Source organism: Bombus vosnesenskii, unplaced genomic scaffold (assembly GCF_011952255.1).
Source record: "Bombus vosnesenskii isolate JDL3184/JDL3185 unplaced genomic scaffold, Bvos_JDL3184-5_v1.1 scf7180000013266, whole genome shotgun sequence".
NCBI lineage: Eukaryota > Metazoa > Arthropoda > Insecta > Hymenoptera > Apidae > Bombus > Bombus vosnesenskii.
The window spans coordinates 425,136-439,894 of record NW_022882926.1 but is presented as its reverse complement, the minus strand read 5'-3'; the positions used below and the strand labels follow the sequence as shown (position 1 = coordinate 439,894).

General features: G+C 32.7%; 1 protein-coding gene across 1 annotated transcript in view; it reads right to left on the bottom strand.

Moving 5' to 3' along the window:
* The window catches only part of LOC117230204 (lachesin-like), a 94,594-nt gene that overhangs the window by 16,876 nt on the left and 62,959 nt on the right, over window positions 1–14,759 (bottom strand). Inside the window, exons 2-3 of the mRNA XM_033487366.1 lie at window positions 11,434–11,546; window positions 8,651–8,939 (exon numbers count right to left, since the gene is read on the bottom strand). Of these exons, the coding sequence (XP_033343257.1) occupies window positions 8,651–8,939; window positions 11,434–11,546 (402 nt within the window). The remainder of the gene's footprint in view (window positions 1–8,650; window positions 8,940–11,433; window positions 11,547–14,759) is intronic.

Here is a 14,759-nt window from a genome sequence, read left to right as displayed (position 1 = left end):
ATTTATAAACGCCACAAATTTTCAAGCTTTAAATTACACACATACATATAGTTTTTCTAAAGAAAATTTCTTCGCGTTACTTTTCTCTCTTTATTTATAATCATTATCTGGAAATTATTTAAGAAAATTGTTTCGATGAAGTGAATGCATTGATGGATAAGTATAACTTACCCTAGTACGTGTTGTTATTTATATGTTAACAAATGTAAATCTATTCTTTTTTTTCGATAATGAAATTGCATAGCTAAACTTGTAGCAACAGTGTATTCTCATAAGTCAAAGAATAAGATATTTTACATTTTAATGGAAAGCTCCATGAAACCGATTAATAATTTCCTTCTTTGACGTGAACATATTCCTTTAATCACAGATTATGTAGAAGCTTTTGAAAGGTAAACGAGATGCAGTGTAATATTCCATAGTAAAAAGTGGTAAAACTAAGGAAGAAAGAAATTATGTCAAAGTTCGAAATTGATGAAAGACTTTTGTAGGTTAAAGTTCTCAAAAGATCCTTCTGTTCCGTAGGCACAACCCTAGGCGAAGGATATTATAATGAGACGGTATTTAATGTTTAGTCGGTATAGGTAACTAGACTCGATTTAGGAGTAGTAAGAGATAGAGGCGGACTAAGAAATTGCTAATGTTCGGAACGTTGAGAACATAATAATTATCCCTTCAATGAACGCCTCTCGACGTTAAATGGCGAGAAAAGGAAATGGAAATAATGGTGGAAAAGGAAAAAAAGGAAGATGTGTGTTTCATTGCTCGTTACATTGCCGTATAATATATTCCATCCAATGCAAATTGGAATTTATGTGGAAGAATAGTAAGAATATTTTATACGTTCCAATAAAATACGATCGTTTATTATCGCATCAAAAGGTATACGTATAATCGCTTATTAAAATATTGCAACGATTCCAGTTTAAAATCCTGGAAATTACTATTGATTGATCTTTAGATTTCATTTGGATTATTTAAAAAAACATGTTTTTTTTTCTTTTAAACCTTGATCATTTATCAAGTTTATTTAACGTATATTGTAGGATGTTGTATACAGTTTTTGCATTTTTGTATGAAGCTTTGGTTAAGAATCATATAATTTTGGAATCTTAAGAGATTCCATTTTCGACTAATCTAAGTCCACGTTCCTTCTTACTCTGATTCTGAAATTTGACTAGTTTTCAGCAAAAATATCCCTGTGGATATGCTTCTCGATTTTCGATCAATTGATAGTTTAGAATACCGGTCTTCCAGCAATTAGCAGCACCTCTGTAGTGTGCATCCAAATCCGAGAGTTACGATCCACATGCTAAGGGTGTTGATTCTCCAAGCAATATTGTAACACGGTGTAATTGCTATTGAGCAGGCGACGATGAGTCCCTAATTACTTATTAAGGTTCGTTCATCGACCCTTCGGATCGCGAACCTAATAGCGTACCTTCCATCAACACACAGCCTCAAAAGTGGCAGATATCCGTGTTCGTGTTAGAAAGTTCGCCAATTATAAAAATAATCCGAACGTCTGAAAATACACGATTTTCTCATGCGGAATTGGAACATGTTAGAAATTATTTTGTATCATTAAGAAATGGATTCGTCACGAGATTCTTTTGCAATTTCACCAAGTTAGAAATCTGTATTTTTTGCATTCTCACATTAACTATACTAAACACACCACCGATCATAGCAAGTTCTAGAATATATTTTTGATTAACGTATCATTTCATTCGCACGACATGTGTTTTATAATGTAAAATGATAAATGAAGTATAATTTATTCGAGTTTTTCAATAAATGTAACGAGTAAAAGTAACTAATATTTAATGGCTAGCACTGTATATTAATTGCTCCTTTTATTCTACGTAATTCGTTGATTAATAGAAGGTCGTCGGTTTTAGTTTCGAGAGTTGTTCAATTATAGGACTTGTGTGGCTGCTTCTGTGGGGAAGGAAGCCATTATTACAGTTTCCTTTTTATTTTTTAGTTCCCACTTTTATGGAAACGTAATTAATGGTACTATTTGCAATCTTAAAATGAGTTTGCCTGAGATCATTTAGAAGGTTATTATTCAATATTACTTTCTCAATATCTTTCCTCTTGTGTCGGTTCTTTTTGTGGATCCTGCAGCTGTAGCAACTGATTTAATGTAATGTAATTAATTGGAAGTTTTATTTTTATTTCGTTCCGGTTGTAACAGTTAAAAAATATATATATATATATGTTGCAACAATATATGTTCTGAAATACATACAATTTTAATGATACTATTTCCAGTTTGAAAGCGATTTTGGAAATTTTTCATTTGCGACTAACGAGTTTTGATTTCTAACGTATGAGTGTTATTTTCATTATTTGTTCGGGTTTAAGATTCGTTTCTTGATAATATAAAATATCCGGCCGACATTTGTTAAGTTAAATCTGCAATTGTGGCAGTGTGTCGAGATAAGCGGGAAAAGAAACCATTCAAGCCCTAACGAAGTATCCCTATTGCCATTCTCGGTTACGAAACATACGTACTTACATACACATATATGTATTAGTTGTATAACGATTCTATAAATCTACTTTCTGTCTCTGTGTTAGCAAGTGATTTACGATCAAATTATACTATTGTATTTCTGTGCATATTATAAGTAGGATAATGGATTTGTGCAAGAGCATTATTAATATGTGATTACGTGTTAATACATTTGAAAGATCATTATTAAGTTCTTTTGGAATGGTTGGATTTCGAATAACATATTAATTAATTTACGTATCCAGGTATTATATATATATATACATATATATATTTTAGCAAATTTATCAGATTGGGATACCACAGAAAATTTGATTGCGGAATATTAATTTTGGTTTTTGCTGGCTAAGTTATGTCGCCAATATTTCAATGTGGACATTTTACAATTTTCTGCATCCGTTACATTTATATATTAATGATTTACATATTAATAGAGTACGCTCTTCCGCTACCAGTAACGTATTCGTAATTTATTATGGAATTTCTAGTTGTAACTCGATTGTAGATGGGAGCATGCCCGTAGGTTGTGTGCAATAGCGTTTCTGAAATTTAGTAAAGTCGGTAGAGTTTACGTTATCTAGTGCTGTGTCGAGTAGAATCTACTTGTATGACTTTTCATTGTAACGAAATAGCTAATTTTGCTGGTAACTGTGAATTTTCCGCATTAGATTTTTTCACAATATGTGATACTGAAATCTTGTGCATCAATAAACATTTATCGCCTATAAATAACCCTTTAAATTATGGGATGGACTAATCTTTAAACATCAAGCCGTAAAAATGGCAAGCTCAATGCTCTACTGATTTGATCTTCCTTTTTTTTTTTAATTTCTTAAACGAGTTCATGCTGGTGATACATTTGATGAATCGATGTACATCTCCGTGTATAAATATCAGGTCACTTGCTGGTTCCATATAAAACGTGGTAATCGATCTAGATTATCAGGCAAAGCAAAATTTTGCATCGACAGAAGATAACTATTTGAAATATACGATAAAAGTTGGCAGATACTTTTTCCAACAGTTACATAAAAATAGTGCATTGCGGCCTTCCCATTCTATCCAAAATCTGAATTTTATTTATAGAATCATTTGCAGTATTCGTAGGGTCGGATAACGATAAAAGGATATAAATAAAAATTTGACGAAACAGTCATCAAAAGACGCGGCGGGTAAAAATGGAACAAGAATCTAATTTAATTGCACATATATATAATTGTTGAAATTATTATAATATCGAGTATGTGTGTTATTCATAGTCTAGGATTTTAAACGAGATAATAAAACTTAACTTTTTGATGATTTCCTAATGATTTACCTAAGGCAACCTTTCGTCTCAATACCTAGAAAAAGGTTTAATAGTTTTAGTTCTAAGCAGCTGTTGTTAATAATAATATTTTGATTCTATTTTCACGTAACTCATCATTTTTTGCCAAAATTTGCGTTTTTTGCAGTGATAGATCAGTTCTGCTTCGGGATTCGTATTTGCAAACAAATAGTATCACATAGTGAGTATTATAGGATTCAGAAAGATTTTAATTTATCGGACAATATAATTTGTAAGTCACAAATTAATGTCTGATTAAGTCATGACTGACATGTTTTATCATATTCATAATACGATGCAATGACTTTTGCAGATTTACGTATAACGACAATACGTGAAAATATATTATTGCTCTGTTGTAACATTGGCAAAATATTTATATTGCTAATTAATAAAAATATATACATTGCTATGAAAGAAAATTTGGCCAACATTTGAAGAAACACTTATTGTAAATGAAATACATGCAATTTGTATCGTAAGACAGCGAAACTAGAGTTGTACGAAGACAGACAAATAGGTGGATCGATTTATTGGCAATGGCCCAATGACATTGGTTTTGCTTTTTTTCCGGACGTGGAAATTGTGTCTAGCGAAGCAACACAGAGTGCGAAAAAAGTCGTAAAAGAAATATTTCTTTTTAAGGGCGAGAAGAAGCTTGTACTTTCTTGACATCGGATGGTTAGTCGTTATAGTATTCTATTTAAATCAATAACTATCAACTAATTAAGCGTCAAAAACTATTGACGATATTAGCAGATGTTTCGAATAAACGTGTTATTACGGGAAACATAATTTGGCGTGAGTTAGCTATTTCGTAGATGGATGCATAAGTGCGCTATACGAAGGGCAACTCTCTGTCTTCTTCATCGAAATCATATATTTTTATTGCATTAATAATTGATGTAAAATGAACATTAAATCTCAAGTGATATTTTAACATCTTCCTTGGAAATTTTCGACTTCTATCTGCAACATCTGATAGTACTATTAAAAGCTTCGAAAGTATTCACGAAGGAATTGATTTAAATAAGATATTCTGCATGCCTGTACAGAAGTATATGGATATGAGAATGAGAAAACGAATTCCTTCGATTGCATAATTAAATCTAGTGATTTGAAACCCTAATTGTTTGATAGATTGTTCTAGGTAGAAGTCCAGTTAGCTTTCTCCATCGCTGGATCGCTACAGATTTAATATATTTTTCGTAACACGGGTAAAAGAAATATTTACGTAACATCTTGAAGATTTTTATCTGACTTTAGGAAAATGGCACGGTTATCTCAATTTTCGATGACGGAAATATGGAACCATATTACATGCTTAAACTCTCACGTATAGACGAGTCACTTAACTTTCTACCCTTATCTCTGCCACTGTGAATTACTTGTACGCTATTTGTTAGATGAAAAACATATTTTGACTAAAAACCGTATGGTATCAGAGTAAAGAGTATAACGTAATATTTGAAATGCCAGTTTGAGTTTATCAAAAATGACATATGTCGTTTAGTTTCGCAGTTTGGAAGAGTATCGAACGCTGGGTAAAAAATTATTGCGGTGTATTTGTCTAGAAAACAGTAATTACCGAAGTATATTGTATGCCACATTTAGTGTCATACAAGTTTGTGAGAAAAATTTTTTTCATATAGCAAACGTTTCACCTGTAATCTAAGGTAGCAGAGTCAGGTAATCTACCCTGTACATCTATCCAAGTAAACAAGAAATATATTGGATTTAATTTCTACGTCTTATATTTATTCTATATAATTTTCAATAAGACTTTTCGTAAATACTACCGACCTAATTAGATTTTTTTTTTTAGAAATATGTTTCATAAAAAATTATACAACTATACAATAATAAAATAAGATATACAAAAATAATACAATTAAATATTGTATTTTTTAACTTTTCCACGATATTTCAAATAAAGTGGTATACAACGAATTTGTACTGCTTACATTAGAAGCTTTATGACGAAATTATTTAAAACAACAGTATAATGATTCATAAATTAAAGAGATACAATGTGATCCTTTTTAAATGGTTCTAAATTTGTATTTATTTGATTATACTATTTCCTTACTTACTCTTACAAAACTGAAATATTTATTACACCGTATTCAGTATTTAAATAAGAACATTTTCAAAGTAACGCCTTTATCACATCGATTTCAAATGGGAAAGCTAACTGGTAAGACTATTTAAATAATTTTCCAAGCAATTATTTCTAACAAGGTAAAAGTTTTATCATTGTAAACAGATTCGAGAGTCTACCTGCAGAATAGTTTCGATAACAAGGTTATCTAGTTATTAGGATTTCTTTGTGCCTCGATCATGACAATTTACTACCACAGTAATTTAAATCGCGCCGGTATTTGAATAGAAAGATTAAATGTTCGATTACCATATTAACCCTTCGTCATTTTGCGAAGTAACATTCATTACAGTCTCCGCTAATTGCAGTATATTTCATTGCGGCACCATATATGTATAATTTGTACGATTTAAACCCTGTCCAATCCTATTGCGTGCATTAAATAACATGAGAAATTGTGGAAACCGTTTACGTCATCACGATCTAAAACGCAATACTGAATATTTAAATTAATATAATTAACCTCGTTTATTTAAATATTTCAACTTTTGCGTAGCTTATCATAAATTCCACGTTTCACGAAATTTTTTTGCGCTTCGATGGAACAAGAAAATATGCCGATTAACAGCAAAAATACTTCGTCGATTTCAGTTTTTCAACGTAGATGCGCTGTAAAATCCTAATTAATAGCAATTATATTTGTTCACTATTTCTGCTCTGACTAGTTGATACACATATCCGGTCTTTGTCCGGGACATTATATAATGTATGACCTTCTATAAAAATAAAATTTTTAACAATGAAAATTTTGCGAATTTCTACTGGCTTGGCAAACGTTCTGTAGTTCGTGAAACAATTGTTACACAGCGAAATTGTAAAGCTTCTGACCCCTCGATACTGTACAACTTTCATTTGAAACGTTTTTTCGTATTTCTGATAGTTACAGAAATAATCGCGTATAGATACTCAAACGGACATACTGTACGTATGTGCGTTTCGGCTTCATCAATTATTGTTTTTGCCGAACGCGTATACGAATTTATGGGCTACGTTGATATTACATATATGTCGGAGATGAAAGGAAAATCGGAGCCTTCCCTTTGCAATTTTGAGGAAGCCTTCTAACGCTTTAGCCTAGATTTTATCATAACTGTAATTAAGCAATTGTCATTTGTAATTGTTTGATATTTGTGAAAGCGAAAGTGGGTTCGAGGTGACAACTGGTCGCCGAACGTAGCCACGGTCACGGGATAAACGTTTTGCCTGACGAAGGTGTGGATCGGTTGTATTGTTCTCCCTAGAAATCACATAGAATTGTACTTTAGAGATGTCGATATAATGGGACACACGTTGTATTAGAAATCAATCTCCAGACAGAAACTGCCTAGTAACGGCGTTTGGATCTTTCTCGATGTTTCCAAAGAGTATACAACAAACTTTTGACAGAAATTGCCTAGCAACAACGATTAGAACCTTCTCGATGTCTCCAGCGAGCATATAACAAACAAATGCAGTCGTATAGCGAAAAAGATTTTCATCAGATATTCATTCGTGTGATCGCCTTGGAAAGTGATACATCGAGCAATTTACCGAGTGTCTCAGCAATCGTATTTTTGTGTATAAAATTATTCTACGCATAGTAAAGAGTTATCCCATTGACCGTGGATTCGTTTGAACCCCGGAACATTGTTAATAGCGTAAATTAAATTCATTATTCGTAAAACCTATCAATCGTTAATCTCATTATTCGTTAAATTCATTATTCGTAAGACATATTATTCGTTCCTCTTATTGTTCGTTAAACTTATTATTCTTTAATCTAATTATTAGTTAAACTTATCGTTTGTTAATCTTATCATTTATTAAACTCATTATTTATAATATTTTGTAAAATCTTGTTTATTCGCGTAAATATATTCTCTGTTTCGTAAAACAATGGCTAATTCAAACGAAGAATCATTACGCGCCTTAAATCCTAATGATAACCCGACATATACAACACATACGTATGTATATACGTCAATCGTCCTCAAAGAAATAACAAATTAAATATTAAAATTAAATAATATTTAAATTATTTCGTTTCAATGTTTATACAAATTTATCTCAATTTGAACGTATATATTTATATATTTGTAATGCTATCCGATAAGCAGTGGTGCTTCACGCCGATAAAAAGACATCGCTCGGAGGGTGAGATCATATCGTCTCGCTAATAGCAAATCGCTGTACATATCGTGACAGCGATTTATATTTTTTATAATTATTATTATATGTATATTATGAAGGTTTATAATTCAGATTCATATTTTTGACACCTGCCTCCTTTTGTCATAGGTTAATGTTTCGCACACCCAAACCTTACTCGATAAATGCTCCTTAAAAAGGTGAGAACCGTATCAAAATCCATCTAGTGTTATTTTTATTATATTATTTTATATTATTTTATTATACGATTATCATTAATTTTATTTTATAGTATGTATAGATACATGCAATGATACATATAATAGTATTTGTAACACAAAGAAAGCATTTGTTACTAGCAGAGGTTCTGTTCAAATAAAAGAATATTCGGATGGAAAAATGTTTCGATATTAGAACAGTGGATTCGAATAATGGAGGTTCGAATATGGGAAGCCGTACGATGTTAATCAAAATAAAGAAGAATTGATTTGTATGGAATGTAAACAATTCTTACCTAAAATGTCCAAACATCCGAGTTCTGATATCATCGGGCTGGTGTTAATCTGACACATGTAACAATCTCTATCCGATTCCTTCAACTGACGAATGTGCAGCCGCCACGTGCCGTTGACGACTTCCTCCGTGGCTTGGCTACTTCCTGTCACCCCGAAGGCGTTACCGGACGCTACGCCGGACCCGGAACATCCGCTGGTCTCATAGGAGACCGAGATACGTGCATTGTGCGTTACCGTTCTAGTGTGGACTGAGAGAATCGTCTGGTCCGAGGCACGTAGCCAGCCAACCTGGAAAATCCATTGTCATTTCCTTACCTTTGCCGTGCCAACGACCAACTTTTTACCGTAACAGAAATTTTCATGTAGTTGCTCGAATAATCCCAATACTAATGATTTTTCGATACATCTGCATATTGGATCGATTGAGACTTTTTGCTATTCTTTACGTATTAGGTTGTCCGAAAAGTGTCATTTTTTCGCAAACATGTTTTTTACAACAATGCACCATTCAACAAACAGGAAACCAAGTCTGTGAAATGTCGCGGTGTTTATCTCAACAGAACAAAATGGATCGTACGTAATTCGACAAAATAACATAAATCAAAAAACGTTGTGCGTCTATTATTTCCTCATAAAACGAAAGAAACCTTTCGGACAACCTAATATTTCCTTTGCGAATACTTTCTTTTGTACATGAATTTAATAATCGTATTTTCACGCTTTTCATTTCATTTTGCCTTTATCATACCATTTACGATAAGCGTGAGAACGATATAGGATCGATCATATTTATCATTTTTAAATTAACCAATCATTGATTCAATTATCGACTTAATTTGTCATCGTAGATTATTGTTCGCTGCCTTGTATTTCGTAGGAATTAATGGACACGAAAATTAATCGAAAGCAAAGGAATATACTGGGGAGAATCGTGAGAGAAACGAGCAAGAAGCGAAATTCGACGAGAACGATCGATAAAGTAACGAAATGTAACATCTTCGCGCACGTAAATGCGGCTTTTTTTTTAGAAAAATGGGACGACAACGAATGTGATATAGAAATACGAAAGTGTTGCGTGTAATTAATTTTAAAGTGAAAATTGATCGTTTATTCTTTTCTCGTTAGTTTCCCGTCGTTTCGACAAGTACGACATATTGATCGACGAGAAAAAATATTCCAGACACAGAAATCGTATTAATTTCTGTCGATTTTCGTTATACCATAATCCAGTCATCTTTAGAGCATTCAATTTGAAAATAATATGAAAGTAAAACAACGTTTATAAGTTTGGCTGGCATTTTCTCTCATAAAAGATCTCCGGAAACTATTTGGATCTGACTGGGGGCCGAGCTTATCTTAATCCATCCCTGCCTGCCAAGCTGCCTTGAGTGGCTTTCTATAGACCGAATATTTCATCTAGGTGGATACTTTACGGGTGGAATCTGTCGCCAGGGAAAATGTGTCTTCTCCGTCTCTACTTACTCCTCAATCCACCATCCAGTTCCGATTCTCTCTTTCTCTCTTCTTTCCAACACATACACACATATTACCGCTCCTTTCTCTACTATCTTCTTCTTCACGCTTTCTATGCTTCCATTTCCCTCGACCGTTCCCTCTTCCTCTTCGAATATATAGATTTCGATCGAAAAACTTATTACTAAATATAGCTAACGTTGGAAGGAGGATAACTCTCGGTTAGATTAGGAACGAGAGGTACTCGAGGGAAAATTTTTCGCAGAAGTGTACACAAACGTTGAACTGCAGTACCTATCGCTAGATGAAATTAATTGTTTTTCTTTCCTCTTTAATTAAACGATTTATGCAGATCTAAGCACAGACCTGTTTCTCTGTTATGTGGTTACATGATTTTTAACGACACATTACATTATTTAACACGTTGTTACACGTTGTTTAAATACGAGACATTGGAAGGGAGAGTAGGTAATGAGAAAAAAGGAAGAGAGGGAGAGGGAGAGGGGGGGGGGAGAGAGAGAGAATCTGTCAGCTTCAGTGATTTAATTTTGTCGCATACTTGTCGCTTTTAAATTCTGACTGACATTTTTTAATTTGACACTTTGCTCGTTTTGAACGAAGTTTCGTACAAGATTACCCATCACCGAACGTTATTAAAATTCGTTGTACCGTTCAATGCACATTATTGCTTGATCTTCTTTGATACAAAACGAAAACATGTGTTCGTCGGTGATTGTAACACTTGCTATACGTGTAATATCGTCACTTTCATGTTACTTTTTACGTATTATTTGTAAAGTTGTATTGTGAATAACATTACTTTGTAAATAATTGAATATATTAACGGTAAAACGAAAATGGTAAGATGTATTTTAGTTTAGCTTACTTCATTCTTAGTAGGAGAATTTTCAAATTGTGCGTAAGATCTTAAGAATAAAACTAACGATTCAAAAATTCTATTAAACAATATTAAACCTGTTAAATTAGATGGCAGAGATTAACTGAATCTAGCGATACCAAAGAGGATTTCATTATTTTTATACTTTACGAAATAAATACAAAAATTATCATATAATTCTCAGTTTTGATTTTATTTTATGTGTATATTGAATTAGAAATGTGTGTGTGTATATATATACATTTTTTATATAGCGAATGCTGTATTTCGCAACATTTTGAATATGAGTAGAACTAAATATATTAAGTTAACTTTCGTAATTTTATAATCGTAGATATTTGTGAAATATTTTTGTTCCGCTTCCGTGAATCATTACCGTAAAGTAGTGAGAGTTTATTTATATTCAATTACCTTATATTTTCCAATATTGCGAACACAGCAAGAAAAAACGACTTCACGGCCGATTGCAGCAGTTTGATTTCCAACTGGAGCGATAAATACAGGTCCCGTAGCAGTGCTTGAATCTGAAATAGGAGGAGATATTTTTTTATGAGTTTATATATTCTATTTATAAAACAAAGTACGGCAAATAAAAATTATGACAGAAAATGTAGATTTATGTACATGGTGTTTGAAAATTATTTGTCACGACCATCATACCTCTAGATGAGTGAAGATATGTAGAAAAAAATAGCTGCAAAACTGACATTGACCGAGGAATTCAGGGCCAAATTTTTGTATTGCCTCGTATTCTACTCATCGTGAGGATAAAAGATCTCAATGGAACCCTGGATTGCAATCCGACCGTTCTTTTTTTTTTTTTTTTTGGAAAAAATATTTAAAAACAAGAGCCACTTAAACGTATATTTGCTTCACTCGCAACGACATACAAAAATATTTCATATGTAGTTTATATAATATTAAAGAATGAATATGCGTATTGGTGATGCGTAATGATACGATGATGAATATGCGCAAATAATATTTTGCCCGAATGTCATTTGTTCGAAGCTAGTATTAGTTTGCATATAGATCAATCTTTTTCTTTTCTATTGCGTGTTATAGCTGGCATTAGAATGTGAGTTTATTTACATCGACACTGGCGGACTCAGCATAAAACGCGAGAGAACTCGATGTAAGTAAACATGTTTACTTAACATGTCACACTACAAATATGTATCTAGAGGACCTGATCGCTATGAGCTTCCTAAGGTATCTCCGCCACTTGCTTTCCTAAATGTTATACAGATAAGTATTTGAGATGATGTTCCTTTACTACAATGCCAGAAATGGAAGTAAGCAATAATGGGGTTAAGATCACAAGTTCTAATTATTCTGTCATATTGTCTGTCATGTTATAAGTTGTTCATTGTAAACGCCTTGCTTTAATTTCGTCAAGGAAAATGAGCGGCGCTTCGAATAAACTCGGCACTATACTACGACACGATTTTAATTGAAGTTCAACGACAAGTATGACAGATACAGCACGTTTATAAAAGATACATTAGTCTTGGCGTTAAGCGTGATTAAAACGCACTGGCTGAAGAATACCGAGATATTATTGAAAAAGCCGCTGCTGAAAATCGCCGTGACAATCTGCGTTCTGCCATAAAGCGATGCTCTCGGTGTCGTGGCATCGTAGTTAAAGCCGGCAAAATTAATATTCCAATAAATGTTACTGAAAGAAATCTGGCGAAGAAACGTGTTGCGATAGTAAACACGGCAATGTACAGTCACAAAATTATCTTTGATCGTCGGCGACGTGTACAATCTCGATAAAAATGAAGTTCATGCTAAACCCTAATTTTGTGAGTCGATTGTATTCCAAGGTCATATCGTTACACGTACGCTTTCTACGCATTCTAATGTCAGCTACAATATGTAGAAGGAAAATGATACGCACTTAAGTACAAAAGCACATCGATAAGCTATGAAAGATAATATGACATTGGTACGATAATTTACTTTTTGCGGCGTATTGTCCCTTTCACATTGTTCGAATTCTATGTAAAATATTCTTTGTTACCTCAGAATTGAAAGAGATATATAGAGATATTAAATGCGTGAAAAATGTAATACGATCAATCGGTGGATTGTGTAGGTACGTATTTTTAAATTGTAGAATAACAAATTACCATGACTGTTTTTCGCTTCAACAGCGATACAACTATAAGCTTTTTACATTTAATCAATTGATTCATTGTTTATTTGACGATTTTTCGCGATTGAAATCGCTGTTGTTAATTTTTATTGGAATGATCTATGTCGTTCGTTATCATTTTTAACTTCGCCATTAAACATTTATGCTTATATACCGTATATTCGTTGAAATTATTGAAAGATTTTTAAGTTTGAATCGTAATATTACCTCGAATATCATAGTCATAATATCATAATCAGATCTGAGTGAATTTCTTATTTTTCTAATTATCAAGTATATTATAATCAATTCTCGTTGAGAATTGTAAGCAAGTTAGGCTGGCATGATACAGTGGCATGCGGAGTAATTTGAAATTACTCACAGTTGGCTTTTATGCGAGTGAATGTTCTACTTCAGCTGAATCTATTGTGTAGTTCTAGAGGCTAGTGTCTTTTTAGTCTGCGGATGTGTTCTGTACTGTCCAACAGTTAGGTCACCGGTGGGTTCGGGTGATTGCTTACACGTGTATTATATCTATTGCTGTACTTTGATATTTCTCCTTTTATTGTGAGTATCTTTAGGTCGCGATGGATTGTTTCCCTGGTTACGTTTCACAGAGCGTTCATTGAAATCCAATCATTGAAATTTAAATTAAATTAAGTTATATTAGTAAAAAGCAAACATGATTCCAATAATTCATGATATCTTCGGTTATTGATCTTTTTAATTCAGTTATTGGTCTGGGCCAAAAGCAATATGAAACTTCTTAAAAGCAACAATTGTTTTTATCCAAATTACATATTAAAAAATCTTTTAATTCTCCGGATCTTTTAAATGTGAATAGAAGTAGTTCTTCGTTTTACTTAGATATGACATGTTTTCTTCTTTCCTAAAATTCAACTAATTGCTGTAGAAGAAATATCACCTTCATTTTGTCGTCAAACATCGTACAGTTAATTACAGATAGCGTGTTCGTAATTCAATGTGTTATGGATCGATATATTTGAATATATACAGGGTGGTTGGTAACTGGTGGTACAAGCGGAAAGGGGGTGATTCCACGCGATAAAAGAAGTCGAAAATATAGAATAAAAATTAAAAAAAAAATTTTTTTTTTAATTTTTCCATCGAGACAACAATCTACAGTGAGATCCGTTATAACGTACCGCATGCGTACCGAGCGAAAATTCAAAGTCGATTTTCTCGAAAACAAAGCCTCAAACGAAAAATTTTTATTCTATATTTTCGACTTCTTTTTTCGCGTAGAACCACCCCCTTTCCGCTTGTACCACCAGTTACCAACTACCCTGTATATACGTCATTATGTGCCTTTGTATCATATCTTTTTGGTTCATTTTATAATTCCTGATAGAATAGAGAACGTTGATATCGTCTTACTGAAACCTACCTGTATTATCTTCTTAGTTCGTATTAAATCAACGCTATAATAAAATTACAAAATGACAGGAGAAACTTCTTTATCAATTAAACCTATGAAAATTATTATTTATTTTAACATTGCATGAAATAAATTGTTCGTCTTTTTTTATAAACGAAGCTTCGCTGAATTAGACAATTTTTTAAATATACAATATGT